This window comes from Phyllopteryx taeniolatus, chromosome 11 (assembly GCF_024500385.1).
Source record: "Phyllopteryx taeniolatus isolate TA_2022b chromosome 11, UOR_Ptae_1.2, whole genome shotgun sequence".
NCBI lineage: Eukaryota > Metazoa > Chordata > Actinopteri > Syngnathiformes > Syngnathidae > Phyllopteryx > Phyllopteryx taeniolatus.
Window position 1 is genome coordinate 3,254,070 of NC_084512.1, and position 16,018 is coordinate 3,270,087.

A 16,018-nucleotide genomic window follows, 5' to 3' on the forward strand; every position below is an offset into this window, starting at 1 on the left:
TTCACGTCTGTTGGCAACTTGTTCCATTTGTGTGCAGCTTCACCATGTTGAGTTTGAATTCTGTGCTCCATTATATGTAAGTAAGTAGATCTCAGAGCCCTACGGGGTTGATATACCATTAGCATTTCTTTAACATATTCAGGACCTATACCATTTTGTGATTTAAAGACCTGCAGCAGACTTTAAAGTCTATTCTAAAGCTGCCAGAGAGCCATTGTAGAGGCTTTAGAACTGGATTAATGTGCTCTGATCTCTTTGTTCTGGTCAGAACCCGAGCTACAGAGTTCTGAGTGAGCTGTTTAATACTCTTTTGGGCGAGTCCAGTCAGAATACCATTACAATACTCAAGTCTACTAGAGATAAAAGCATGCATTGGCTTCTCCGGGTCTGCTTGGAACATGCAACCCTTCACTCTGGATATGTTCTTCAGCTGGTAAAAGGCTATTTTAGTCATTGATTTGATATGACTGCTGAAAATCAGATTGGAATCTATCAGCACACCAAGGTTTTGGACTTCGTCTTTGGTTTACTACAGGTATATTTACTCAGATCAATCCTCTTTTATTTAGTGCCAAAAACAATTACCTCTGTTTTTTTCGGGTTTAATTGAAGGAAATTTTGGTTCATCCAGTTATTTGTTTTAGACAGTGACACAACACCTAAATTGAACTGTAGTCATTTGGGGCCACTGCTCAACATTACAGTTATGAAGCATTTGACCCAAGGGTAGCATACAGGCCGAGCAAAAGGGGTCCAAGAACTGACCCTTGAGGGACCATATATGTCATTGCCATTCGAAAAAAATGTCCAATGGTCACACAATAACTCATTTGCAGATAGGACCTGAACCATTTCAGGACAGTTCTACTGAGTCCTACCCAAGTTTCCAACCTGTTCAACAGTATGTTATCATCTACTGTATCAAATTCTGCACTGAGATCGAATAAGAAAGTCTTTCTCAGCCAGAGTTTCCTCCCAAATCCCAAAAACATGCTTTGTAGGTTAATTGAAGACACTAAATTGCCCATAGGTGTGAATGTGAGTGCAAATGGTTTTGTTTATATGTGCCCTGCGATTGGCTGGTGACCAATTCAGGGTCACCACCACCTCTCACCCAGAATCAGCTGGTATAGGCTCCAGCACGCCTGCGACCCGAGTGAGGAAAAGCGGGAGATATCATTGTGTGGAATCATATCAAACGTCATGTATTTCATTCATTACTACGACCCACTGTTATCAGAATATTTGACAGTACATGATTGTAGCTGGCGGCACGGTGGACGACTGGTTAGCACATCTGCCTCATAGTTCTGAGGACCAGGCTTCAAATCCGGCTCCGCCAGTGTGGAGTTTTCATGTTCTCCCTGTGCCTGTGTGGTTTTTCTCCAGGTATTCCGGTTTCCTCCCTCATCCCAAAAACATGCATGGTAGGTTGATTGAAGACTCTAAATTGCCTGTAATTGTGAATGTGAGTGTGAATGGTTGTTTGTTTATATGTGCCCTGCAATTGGCTGCCGACCAGTTCAGGGTGTACCCCGCCTCTCGCCCGAAGATAGCTGGCTGGGATAGCCTCCAGCACGCCCGTAACCCTAGTGAGGATAAGTGGTACAGAAAATGGATGGATGGATGATTGTAGCTGTACATACATCAATTTTCTATACCACACTTACAGGTATCCTATTCAGTTCCCACCTGACTTCGGGACTACACTGTGTTTTAATCATTTTCAGTTCTAGGCTTGGTATTTTAGTCTATATGCCTGTAATTACAACAACAAACAAATTACAATGTGACCACGGCAGCGACTGTCGTCAATAGCATTCCATAAAATAACCCCCACCCAAAAAAACAAAAAAAAACCATTATTTTGTCTCGACAACATTTGTTCTTGTAATACTTGAAATATACTTGTCGATCTTGTGTCTCTGCAGTGTTTACTGTCTCAGCCCAAGTTCTGGGCTGTGGAGGTGACAGCACTTTGCCTCAGGACCAAACTGGAAAAAGGGAGATCCCGGTGTATTGAGAGAGCCATGATACAAACTCAGGTAAACCATATGCCTGTGTTTGTGACTATATACCTGTGTTTGTGACATGAATATCAGATAGTGCCATAAAGATGCCTCAAGTGACAGTGTATCTGTCGGGCTTCTGTGTGAATCAACTGGCAAAGTAGTCTTTAGAATTCCTTTCTTGGTAAGAATTATTGTGTCCCAATGCCTAAAGCAAGAGCCTAATTGTACAGTAACTTCAACCCCATTGGACACCATTGGGCTGAACTACAACAGTGACTTCATGATTTGTCTCCTCAGAAGGTTGTGTTTGTGTGTGTGTATACATCCTGCCCTATGCAAATGCAATCGATTTCTGACAGTGATTTATTTGCTTGACTTCAAAAATTCAAGTCAGAAAGGCAGGAACACACAAGGCAACGCATGGTTAGAAGCAGACTCGGTAACAATAAACAAAATAATCATGGGACTGCCACATGGTTTCTTTTCCTCTGCTTAGTGAAATTGTAAAATGATTTATTTTTCTGAGCAGCCTCTGTGATTTATTTTTTATTTTTTTAATTTATACATTACATTTGAAGAGAGCGATGTATCTAAGATGATTTATTTTTGCAGTGATATGGAGTGAACCTATTTTATTATTTCATATTCGGGACTAATGGAATGTAATTGCAGAGATATATGTTTTAACGGGAGTTAGAATTGTAATTCCCTCTCCATGTGATGTTCATTCACCCATGACTTTTGACTCACTAGTCCACCACTAGAGAGTGATACTGTTAGGATATGCTTAAACAATTTGGCGGAGGAAAGGGGCGGCGGCAACACGCGGCGATCTGACTCACGGGACTTCTCGGTGGCGGCCGCCGCAAGGCCGGACGCTGGCTTTGTGAAGCGGCGGTCCATGGCAACTGATCCTGGCCCGTGGGTCTCTATTTGCTGGGACAGAGGCCGGCGTGAACAACAAGCTACCTCTATCTCGCCCAGTCGATTGTGAAGCGACAATCTGACAACGCTAACGCACTCCTCTCAACGCTGCGGTCACGCGGGCCAGTCAGTGTATTTCTTTAGACTTACATACAAGGTCACATGGGTTACGTGTCCAATCGGGCGCGTTTACACTCAAATGAGGAAGTGAAGCGCTTTACAACCTGGCTAAGTGACTTGGCTTCATATTGACAGCACTAAACTACATTTTAAGCACAATGGCTCATTATTTTATGCCAAGACAAGGCCACGACAACATCAAGGCCCTTTTAATTTCGCAATAACACTATTGTCGTGGCATCCCTACATACAATAATTTTTTTACATACGAATCCCCGATCGGGAATGTTGTATGTTTTGCTAGCTTTCCCGTGACTATTTTTGACTTGCCACGGGCAATCGGGAATCGGTAAACTTCGAGCCCTGCCACGTGCCATGCATACAAACGAAACCAAATTTTTATTTTTGCTCTGCGTTGTGAAATATAGAGTTATTGACAGCTTTGTTCAGCTTTTCCTTTATTTGTTTGTTTTACCAAGTTTTATGTGGAATTGCATTTGTGTCACTTGGATAATTACAGGAAATAAATTGCAAAGAAGTGTCAGTATTGTCTTTTTGGAACAATATCCGGCATACTACAGTACTGTTGAGAACCACCAAACCAGATATTTAACATGTCTATTTTGAGGCGTTGCTATCAAATCAAAGGTAGCATGTAAATTGTTTAAAATTATTAGTTGTAATCCTGTCTTTCAGAGAGGAATAAGGTTTTCTCTGCAGCATGTTTTATTTCCTCTTTCAGGCAATAGTAGACCATTTTGAAGACAAGAACTGTCCCTTGACTGAGCGTCTGAAAGTCTTTTACTGCTGCCATGCTCCAACCAGATGGGTTGTCCAGGTAACGAAGAGTGTGATTGTGTTTTGTTTTTCTATGACACATTTGGTTGTGTATCCATAACAAAGGCCATATTTAACTCTGAAAAAGTACACTGTGTCTCCACATGGATTTTCACATTAACTTAACAAGATTGTGCGTCTAACATTTTAGCAACAACAAGATTTAGTGTCTTGCTGTCCACAAACACAAAAATGGTGATAGATACATTAAGTCATGTGCACCTTTTACTTGGCAGAGGTAGAGCTCATGCTCATAAACAATTAAACACGTTGTGTTGTATCATTTCTCTCAAGTGTATAGCACTAACCACCAATGGGTTTCAAGAAAACTGTAGAGAATAGAAAGCTGTATATTACTGTGTCCAACCAAACCAAAGTGAGGCCACAAATTGTCATAAATATATATGTATAGACTGGATAAGTCCATTGTGATTTTCTTTAATCGTGTGAAATATATATACACCATAATTTTACGTGTATAATGTGCACCCCCAAAGTTGACCTCAAAATTCTGGAAAACCCTTCTACCTATGTATAATGCATTTTTACAATGCATGATTTAGCTTCTACCCATATGATCAAAACATAAAAGTACTACCTGTATTTTGTTAGTTTTTTTCAAATTATTCTGAAGTTAAGCACTTGAACAGATACTTTATTTTTGTTTACTTGCTCTTATTTTGAAATTCACATTTATTTCGTAAATGAGAAAACACACAGTTGTACTCATGTTTGATTCCCAGGCAGAATGTGTGAGATGTGTACAATTCTTTCAAGAAAACATGAAGGACCAGGCGAAACACATGTAATTTTATTTTAATGGATACTGATTTATATATACATAAATATCAGTCAACACAAATCATCAACTGAAGGGGATCCTATGCATCAGCCTGGTCCCTTACAAAAGTCACCTGACCCGGAGGTCGGTAAATAGCCGTGTTATCCCTATCAAGCGAGCGTATCCTCAAACTGCGCGGTAGTGAGGGGGATGTCACTGGCCGAGTGGTTTCGAGGTGGGAGGGTAAAGAAGAACCTGGCAATTAAAACCAATTGGTCAATCCAGCGCATCCAAAGAAGAAGGGAAATAATACCCCAAATGGTTCCTCATACTATTAATTTAGCCAATCGCCAAATCCATACCTTCTTACTTTTATTCTTTTGAAGACTAATGACTAGGTTCATCACGTATAAGGCCATGGATATTGCAAGTACGCCCGCCAATACCACCGCTCCGTAAATTATCTCAAAGGCTTTCATAGAAGTTACGTCTAAGACTATCCAGCCTACTAACAAAAATGTCTCTACAATAGCTTTGGGTGTTTTATAATCAATCATTATTCGGCCATGCATAAACACAACGAACATGCCGAGTCCTAAGGTATAAGTGCAATACACAAATCTCAAAACCAAAACTTTAACTATAGCTATGGCACAAATGATGAGCCGAGTAACTTGGTGAAAATGCCATCGGCCGGTACAGCAATAGATTACCCATATCGCTAAAATCATCCAATATTGAAGTTCATTACTCACATTTTGCATTGCGCCTGGTCTATCATAAGTATCATTGTTAGATGAAGAACACGCCATGGCTCGAAGTTTACCCTTCCACCACGAAGTTGGAACTGAGGGGGACAGCGCTGCGCACCAGCCTTTATACTCGCACAGGCCTCGCCCCCTCCTTGGTTTCTTCATCCTTGGCCGTCAGACACTTCCGCTTTGGCTCCGCCCCTTTCTTGTGCAGCTGCATGTAGACCTTCTCAATGACGTTTCCTTTTGGAGGCGTCCTCATCTTCTTGTACTGCCAAGGCATGGGTTGTCCTTGTAGTCCTCTTTTGATGATCGCTACAGTTATTGCAGCCGCAAGTATTATTGCAAGTCCCAATAGTAGCCACCATCCTATTTCCTTGGCAAGGTCAAGTAGCCAAGAACCTATATCTAGGCTTTCTTTCACAATTTCTACCGCAGTTGTGACTAGGGCTACGCCGACTTCTTTGTTATTTTCCCCCAGAACCTTCCCTATTCTTTCATACCATTTACACTCATGTTGGCTGTCGCCATGGCCGCACGATAGCCAATGTTCATAGGGTTCCTGGCATTTCCCTGGGCCATATATTCTATTAATGCCTACCCATTCAAAACCTGTTACTTATTTCCCTTCATATAAGCTCTTCCGAAACGCATGTCCCTCAAGAATCTGTATTTCAGGGTCAGGTTTGTATGGCATATAGTTCTGGGCGATTCTCTGTTCAATTGCCTTTTGTAGACCGTAATCCTTTTCCCATCGCGTGCAATATTGTCTGTTTACTGCCTCCTGTCGTATCCACTCATTTTTATTCTTCTTAATCCATACTGCTCCCTCTATACTAGCGTAATCCTTATCTGTATATTTATCCTTACAGTGCTCCTTAAACCTTGGTACACTATCACACGGTTGTCTCGCCAGTTGTATGGTACAATTAGTTTTTTGTTCATTACAAGTCATTTTCCAGGGTCTGGGGTTGGCATAAAGATCAACTCCCCCCCACTTATTCTTGAATAATCAGGCCAAAGGTCTTGTTCTTTAGAGTACACTGTTGCCAAATATTGGTACTTAACCCAATAATTTTTTGATGTGTTTAAGCATGGAATTACGAACTGTTGTAACTCCTCCTGGTTAAAACCCCACCAAGTCTTAGTTTCGTCTCTCGCATGGTATTCTTGCCATGCTTGCAAAATTCCTTTGACCGTTTCGTTCTTTTTCAGGCTTGTACAATTGTAAATCCATTTGGTATTAAGTGCTCCTATAGTTTCTTCTAAAGGACATCGAGGTGAGGTGCCCCTCGTCCAGTCTTTTCCATGAAGTTGGTCAAATATCTTCAAAACTACACATTGATCCAGTTTATGGAAATCACCGTCGGGCACGGAGAGCAAATCCGTTGGGGTAGGAAGTCGTTGATAATACCAGCGTGTTCCTCGCGTTACTAACTTATACGATGATTCCTTCTTCTCAGAAATCCATCTGGACGTACGTACTGGTCTTATCCATGTCAAGGATTTATTCAGCCAGGGTTCGTAGTCCACTTCAGTTCCTTGGTATTTTGGGATACCCACAGACTGGAAAAGTAGGTTCGCAAAATCAGGTGCAAAATTGTCATTCTGGAGATACATTCCCCTATAGGTCAATATATGGAAATGGTATTTCATTTCACATTTTTTACCAGTATTCCATAGACAGTATTCCACTCATCAACTCCCGCTGACATTCTTTGAATTTATCTTCCGAGGAGCGTCGCTTCCGTGGAGGCTTTCTTGTTACTCTAATTTCCAAACTATTTCTATAAGGTGGCGTTGTTGCCGTCGTTGGTTCAAAGGTTGAGGATTTTTGATGGTCATTGTTTTTGTAAGGTGTCGGGGTTACCGTCGTTGGTTCAACGGTTAGGGATTCTTGATTGTCATTGTTCATGGATGGTTGGTTTGCACAGGTGAAAGTTAAGCAGCTCCAGCATGGTTCCCATCTCGGGCGCATAGTGGTACAAGTATGATTCAAGGGCCTCGCTATGGAAATTATATCCTTGTTGGCTGGCTTGGGTATCCAATATCCTCCTGTGCCGTCAGGCAGGCCTGCGCAGTGTTCGTTGGTATACCACATTGGTTCAGCGTGACCTATTTGGAGCCAATTTTTCCTAACCTCTCTTGACTCACTCTGTTCCAAGCACAGCAGAGTCAACCTGATAGTAGGGCTTTCCCTAGTCCATTGAGCCTGTTTAACAACATGTGAGGAACACACCTTCTTGGACACCACCGGGTATTCGGTGCAGTTCTTCAGCCATGCTCTTATGTCCTTTCCTTCCTTCTGCATTTCCAAAGGCTCTAAACTATTTTTGGTATACCTATTACAACCGTCAGTTGTATCTTGTCCTATGCTTGAGTCAGATCTATTATTCTGTTTCCAGTCCTCCACCGACTTTACTTGACGTACTCTCCAGCATGTTTGATTAGTTATCTTTGTTGTCCCGTGTCGGATAGTAGTCAAGTCCAACGGGTCATCCTGTATGAGTTCAACCCGAGTGTTGAGGGTCGTCATTAACATCAGCAGGGCATACATGATGATACAGCCGCACGCTAAGATCCCGATACGCTTCATCCTCTTCCTATATTTGAGCCGAAACGCCCGTAGTGTGTTATAATGGGATATTTCATCTTGACTGAATGGGTCCCATTCTATATCTTGATCGGGTTATTCATATATTGTTTCCTCCGATTCCTTTCTTGTCGGTATCTCGTACGCATTTTCTTTTTGTTCTATCGCTCGTCCTAAGTTGCGATATGTATGAACTGGTTGTCTTACCTCTTGATGTTGTGACAAGGGGTCCTTTAAAGTTCTTGGCTGGGGAGTATCATAATGCGGTTTAGGAGTATCGTAATGCGTTTTAGGAGTATCGTAATGCGGGTTAGGAGTATCGTAATGCGGGGTGTCAGTTGTCTGAAGGTTCCCCCCTTCAATCTTTCCACCTGCTTTATTTTCTATTTGGTTAGCAGGTTCTTTGCATTCCATTTTCTCCTCAGCCCTTGGTTTGGGGCAAGCCCAGGTAACTTGAATACCTGTCAGGTCCATGAAATCCAGTCAGGCAATTATTCTTTTTAGCAATCCAGTTGTCCTTCTTCTATCTCATCCAGCTTATGGGACAAGTAAGTCACATCGGCTGATAGAGCGAGCAGCCTCCCAGTAGTCCTTGGTATGAATTCTTCCAATTGATTGAGAAGGGCTTTCTGGTCTATAAATGCTGCCTGATGCTGCAACACCAGAGCTGTAATTTCCTCCTGTCCTTTTTGTACTACCTGTAGTGCTGTTAGTATGAGCCTTAACGCATCTGCTGTGTTCGTCGCTTGTTCCTCCAATTTAGTCGTACGTGCTCTCAGGGCATTCAGCTGATCCATTCCTCTCTTTCCTCGTTATGCTGGGTGAGACTGTGCAGTTCTCAGTTCACTCGCTTCAATCCCACTATATATTTACTCTCACATTTGCTCCACCCCCTTAAGGGGGTGTTCCTAATAATTCAATTGTCTTCAATCTAATTATATCTTCTTTATCGTATAATTCTTGCAATGCTAACAATATATTTTCCAATACGTCTTATATAGAAACCTTTTGTGTTTCCAAAGTGACCCCACGAGCTTCAAAGTCGCGCACTTAAATTTCCCTCTTAGGTTTTAGTCCTCCTTCGAAGAGGATGATGACTCTTCGATTGGTCTATTCCACAGACGAGAGAGCCATCCTTTAACTACTTTGTCACCATTATCAATCGTTTGTATGTGGCGGCTTTCCTCTGGTTCTTGTGCCTCCTTCTCTGGGGAAGCTTTTCTCTCCGTAGGCCGTCGTCGCCTACTCGTTCTGATCTTCTCGGGCTCCCAGTCTTCATCTTTTAAAGCGTATTCCCTTGCGCTCACTACTCGTCTTACTTACTTCCATTTCGAGTTCCCATAACCCTTTGGCCATTTTTCATTATAACCAGGACATCCTCTCAGAGACCAATGGTATTTCCTATCTGACTGTACGTGCCCTTCACCGGTACAGTTAGGGTAGGGGCACATGTTACTTCCCTTCCTAATGTCGGTGCGTCTCCTTAACTTAAGAACTTCTTCATCGCTACTGTCTGAGCCGTTTAAAGCAATTTCAATCTCTTCTCCCCATTTCTCTAATTCCCCTGTTGCTGCTTCTGCTAGCGACAATAATTTTGTATTTTTACTCAAGACATTTGAGACCCCTGTAGGGCTATTACTTTGATCTCTTTCCTCTCTTCTGACAGTTGTTCTCAATGACAACTCCATTCCTAGGGAGTATATTCCTTCATAAGGTATCAAGGCTACCATAACCTTGACTTCGACCCAATGTTTTACTGCTGTCTTGGCTGGAAGCACCAGGTGAGGTGCCAAGGGACTCATCTGTAGTGTAGCAACTTTCTTTTTATACTCTATCTTCTTGGTGGCTTCGTCCAACAACGTTTGATAGGTACACAAGCCGTTTCCTCCTACTTCTCGCTCGTGCGGACCGTTGGGTAAGGGGGTTACTGGGATGCGTTCATTGGCTAAAATGTTACTTATTATCACTTCCCAGGATTTTCCAATCCCCGAGGTGTACAGGGGATCCAATTGCATCTTAGACGCTACTGGTATTGATTGTTCCATTAATTTTGCGGGGCGTTCCTCTCCTGCCCGCCCCGGCCAATTAGTGTTGAGTAGATTCTGAAGTCCCAAATCTAGTCTTTCTTTGCTCATCTCCATCCTTGTAGGGTGAGTCAAAATGGGAGGCAGCTGGCTTAATGGTGTCTCTGCTTTGGTTACTTGCCATCCCTCGGCTCGACCGGCTAACACCAATGTTCCATCCTGGACCCTACTCCAGCAGTGGTCGCAGTATAGTAGCGTTGTTCCATTCCACCAACATTCACAGTTTCTCTGTTCTTCATTTCCTTGGGGGTTCCAATCCCATTGGGCATGAAATCTTAATCTGGGCAAATATCTCACTCTGCAACTCGCGCATATGTAAGCGTCAAGTACCTTTGCTGGGCCTAAGTCCTCCAAGGTCGGGGAACCGGCGGTCCAATCCTGGCTAGTTCCGTGTCTTCTGTTTGCCTGTGATTCGGTTTTTCCGCAGGAGACACAGCCTTGATTCACATGGTGCCAACACAAACTCTCCATCCCCTTGGACAGATATCCTCTTCTAGCATTTTCCAAAAGTTTAAATGCTCTTCCGGCCATTACTCCACTCGTAGTCCTCCGTGTGACCACAACACCTTTTATCATGGCCAACTTGACAAAAGGCGGAACTTCTTCTTCCATTTCAGTACTCATATCTTGTTTCTATTTCGGCTTCTAGCTGAATCAACTGGTATTGGTTTAAGCTGCTCTACCCCTTGGCTCCCTCTCTCCTTGAGGCGCACTGTGTTTCTGTCCAACACTTCTTCTACGATGTCAGGATTTTCATATTTGGTTTTTACTGCTTGCTTGTCGGATACGCCATGTGACTTGACCCACACTCGCTGTCCCACTTGTATCGGGCACTTCTCTTTCTGGTGACTTGCCTCCTCTTTTACTCTGCCAATGTCAGGGGCGACAAAGGGGCGTTGATTCAATTCCTCTGAGGGGGACGGTCTTCCAGTCCTCCTCCTCCCATTTAAGTCCTTGACCAATTCCACCAACTTCTCACTCCATTCTTTCCATTAGCATTTTTTCCTAGCCAATTTCTAGCCAAACCAATGCTCCTTTCAGCCACACCATTGGCTTGGAGGGTGTAAGGCGGTGAATATACTCTATTTATACCCCGTTTTTGACACCACCTGTCCACCGCAGCATTTTTTAAATGGGTTCCATTCTCCGTTCTTAACTCTTTTGGTATTCCTAGTCACATGCATCCTTCTTCTAGTGTCTTGATCACACTGTTAGCATTAGCTTTTCTCACTGCTTTTACTCCAAAATGCCCTGACATCGAATCCACTAGCACGATTAGGTACTTCTCACCTTTCGCGCCATTTACTCCCATGGGGCCTGCTACGTCCATGCAGACTGATGCCCATGGCACAGTGCTCTTGATAGTCAATCCTTCAGCTCGCTGTCCTCGGCGTCCTGCGTTGTATCTGTTACACTGCTCGCAGTCCCGCAACACAGCTCGGATTTTCTTATCTGAGATCCAAAGCTCCAGTCTTTCCAGTTCTCTCTTTGTGGGTAAGGTACCTCCATGGCCTAGCGCTTCATGTACGGCCGTAGTAACCTCACGCACAAACTCGTCTGGGACCACTTTTCCTCCAGGGGTCTTGTCCCATCCGTCTGCTCCTACAACAACTAACTTTCTCTCTTGGACGTATCTATCAACTTCATCATTTCCTCTCCAATGGGCCCCGTCCTTAACGTGGGCTCTCTGGTGGACAACATCTATGTTCATGTTCAACCTCAACTCGGCTATCTTTTTCCATAATTCTGTATGGGCAACTGATTTGCCCTTCGCTCCTTCATATCCATTTTCTTCCCAAATGGATAGGTCTTCTTTAAGAGCTTGCGCACAATAGTGACTGTCCGTTACTATCTTTATACGTCGCACGTGTAACCTTATAGCTTCCAACAGCCCTTCCAACACTGCAGTAACCTCCCCGGCCTGGGCACTGCCAGGGGTTACACCTTTGCGACGGCTCTTTTCTTCTCCCTCATGTCTAAGGATGAAGCCCCAGTGGGCAGACTGGTCTTCACCTTTTTTCGATCCATCCGTATAGAGAATCCATTCGTATGGTTTTCTACTTTTATCTCTGGTTTTACTCGTTTCTTTGACGAGGGGGTTATTGGTCCTATTTCCAAATCGGGGTCCAGTAGCATCTCCCCCATCTCACATTGGTTGCTTTAGTGCTTTCGATGGTATCTTTCCGCAAGAAGCGATGAACTTGGCTCTGTGTGATGACCTTTATTCCTTGTCCCTGGGCTAAATCCTTCAACGTCCCCCAGTACCTGGCTAAAACTGCCAGTTCCCTTTCCTCCCGGGGAAACTTATTTTCTACGCTGCTCAGGGTGTAAGTCCATAAGGTCACCAAGCCAGCTCCTTCGTTACTGACGCTCACCATAGCTGAGTCCTCGTCGCACTCCACTTTTGCAATCAATCTTGTATCCAAACTCCTTGGTTCTAGTCGTACAGCACTTCTCACTGCTTTCTTCAATTCTTCCATGTTCTCTTGGTCTTTCGCTGACCAATCCCAGCTTTTAGACTTTCCTTCTTCAGGATTTTTCCGCAGACGGGCGTATAGGGATTTTGCATATTTTTGATAATAGGGGACATGGTCCCGAACATAGTTACATAGTCCGAGTATCCTCTGCAATTCTCTCTCGGACGTTGGGGGTAGGATTTGTTCAATCTTCTGTCAATAAGCGTCCGAGAGTCCCAAGTCTTCTGACACTTGGAACCCCAAGTAGTCTACTTGGAATCTAGCAAATTGGCATTTCTTTAGATTGAGTTTCAGTCCTGCTGCTGTCACCTTTTGAACTAGTTTGTAAGAGGTTCAAATGCTCTTCTTCTGTATCATTCGCGATGAATATGTCGTCTATATAAATCGTGACTGGCAGTCCTTCCAAAACGTCCATAACCGCTGATTGAAACACATTTGGGGATTTTTTGTATCCCTGGGGTAATCTCTGCCATACGTAAGATTTCCCTTTATGTGTGAATTCCGTCTTTCCTTGCGATGCTTTGGCTATCCTTAAGGAGAAAAATCCATTAGCTAGGTCGATGCATGTTTTATATTTTTTCACTCTCAGCGTTTTTAAAGACGCCTGGGGGTTTATGAGGCTTGCTCGATTAGCCACCGTCCGGCGGTTCAGAGCTTTAAAGTTGATAACTGGCCTCCATCCGCCTCCTACCGACTCAGGCTTTTTGACAGCCTGAATGGGGCTGTTTGTTATTGGATTTGGTTCTTCTCGAATTATTTCAAGCGCCGATAGTTCTTTCACTATCATTGCCATTTCAGCCACGGCTCCCGGGTTAAGAGGGTATTGTCTCACAGCCGGGTGCACTACTCCACTTATGGTGTGCAGGTATTTCGGTCCTAGGTCTCCACAATCATTTTTAAAATGGGCTACGGAGGCTTCTTCCATTATTTCATTTAACTTCTTTTTCCCTTCTGGCGACAAATCACTTCCTTGAATTTGTTGGGCCTTTACTGCTGATATATCCACTGGTTTATACCACTCGCATTCTGGGGTTATCTTGGTGGGTCCAACCCTCACTGTTGCCAATTTCAACTTCTTCCATTGTTTTAATGCAGTTTGCCGTTTTTTCCTAGGCTTATTCAGCCCTTCTAAATCTCGTAGTGTCAATAGGTTGTATGGTCCCATAATCCACACAATTCCTTTCCAAATTCCGACTGGCATTTCTGTAATAGAACCATCAGCTACTTTCACTCTTAGGTGTCCAATTTTTCTCAAGGCTTCACGAGTCATTGACACCTCGGCCCCGGTGTCCACCAAATAGGGTACTCCTTCCAATTTTGCGTAGAGCTCGTCTCCTATCCGATAGACTCCTTCCAGGGTGACCCGTGCCTCGGTTTCCATCATTTTCTGGGCCCTCCTGAGGCGGTAGCTTTGCGAGCCTCAAGATGGGCCTTCCTTTCTTCTGGTGTCATTTTAAGAGATTCATCTCTCGGTATATATGCTCCAAATTCCTTCTTTTTCGCCGTTTGTTGTTGTCCTGCTTGGGACGTTGGTTTCTGACTTTCGTTTGTTCTTTGGGAAGACTGCGTCGCTCTCTGGGTTGACTGTTGGTTATTCCTGCCCGAGCGGTAGTCAGTGGGTGCTGCTTTCCTCTTCTCGCTGTAGAATTTAGTCAGTCGATCCCATTGCTTAATAGAAGCTTCGATTTTTTGTGCTGTGCTGTCTGGTGCCATCTTCACAAAAGTAGCTTCGTTGCCCATTTCTTTTACAATCATTCGCAGCGGTTTAACATATCTGCTTGGAGCTATGACTTGCTTTATGCCACACATTCAATAGCGTGACTCCTTGCTTGAGTTGCTCCCTGGCTCTCATTATATGAGCCTCTTCGTCTTCATCTTCACCATCCACCCATCTCTCATAGACCTGTTGTGATGTTTCATTGGGTCCAATGGGATTGGCAATTATATATTGCAGCCATATTTTCTTGGCTATTTCCCCTCCAGGAGCGTCTCTGACCATAGGCCACATCTCAATTAAATAATCTTTAGCTGTTTCTTTCTGTTTTTTTGGCTGGACCAATTCTTTCAAAGCCCTAAATTCTTGCATGTCTCTATCCGTGCTGTTCGGCTGATACATGAAGTTAGGTCCAACCGCTGTCATTCCTAGAGGTATTCCATACTGAGAGGGCTGACTTGCAGGGTTGACAGGGGCCGCCATTGCCCCGGCGTCCATCTCCAAGTCCTCTTCAGCTCTTAATTCAATTTGTGCTCTTTGATACAACGCTTGTTTAAGTTTTCTGAGTAACATATCATACATTACTGTCACGAAGCCTTCTCTGAAATTCTTGGTGAATTCCATATGTCCCACTAACGTATCATACGTGGGAGTTTGCAAAATGTTTGCTGCTTCTCTATAGGTGATTTTTACATTCAAAGTCATGTCTTCATCGATTTTCTCTAGCCAAACAAATGGATATGGATATTCTTTTTGTCCCGCTTCTGGTATGAAAGTCTTCCTCCCATCCTGAGTCTGGACAAATCCCAATTGTATGTCTCTGGCAGGCCTCTCTTAGGCTTTGTATATGTTATATACCGGTTGTGGGTTTTTCTTCCCTTTATTTGTTGGTCTTGTGACTACCTTAGGAGGTCGGTCCTCAGGGTCCTTAGGCGCCGCGTCTGAAGTCAATGACTCCAAATCCTCCTCCCTTACCTCGGCCTCAGGTTCGGCCCTGAGAGGTATACACACCCAGTCTTCTTCCTCTCGGTTACCCTCGTTTCCACTTCTTCGGGTGCCATCGTATGTCCAACTAGTTCTCCTACTCCGCTAGGTGATCTCCTCGGGTTTCCCCTTGGTACAGGTAAAGGTGTTAGTGGAGGCAGTGCTCGATAGGAGTCACTTACCGATCTGGGAGTGGAGGTAGCCGGACTGAAAGTCACTACCCCTCTTCCAAGGCTTTTTCCTCCATTTTTCAGCTCATTTGGTCCTGCTGGTACCTCGTCCTCTATTTCCACTCCAGCCCCTTGTGGTCCTGAGTCTTGTTCTAATCCTTCCTTCCTCCTCCTAGGTGACGGTATAGGGTAGGTCTCTGTCTGTGGAGCTGGCTGAGGCGGTGTTTTGGGCTTAGCTCCGGGGTTTTGTTGAAGTTGCAGCTGAGTTCGGGATATTTGTAGCATCTGAGTTAACAGCTCCTCTTTTGCTACATTTACTCTTTCTCCTCTCTGTCTCGGTGATATTACCACCACAAATTCAGCACCTGTGGCTAAAGTTACTGGGGTCAATGCTCTCAGCTTACAAGCCCCGACCGCTGCTGTTTCAGCCAACTTCCATGACATCTTTTCTGACTTTATTCCGTTCACCTCTATTACGATCCGAGCGGCTCCACTTTCCAAGCTCTGTCAATGCCGCTTTCTACCGCTTCGGTCATTTCTCCCAAATACTGTGTTTGGTCTACTTCTGTC

General features: G+C 43.9%; 1 protein-coding gene across 1 annotated transcript in view; it reads left to right on the forward strand.

Annotated features, from left to right (window-relative positions):
- Positions 1-16,018, forward strand: part of ttc27 (tetratricopeptide repeat domain 27) — a 149,632-nt gene that overhangs the window by 85,638 nt on the left and 47,976 nt on the right. Inside the window, 2 exon segments of the mRNA XM_061788963.1 lie at positions 1,932-2,045; positions 3,799-3,894. Of these exon segments, the coding sequence (XP_061644947.1) occupies positions 1,932-2,045; positions 3,799-3,894 (210 nt within the window).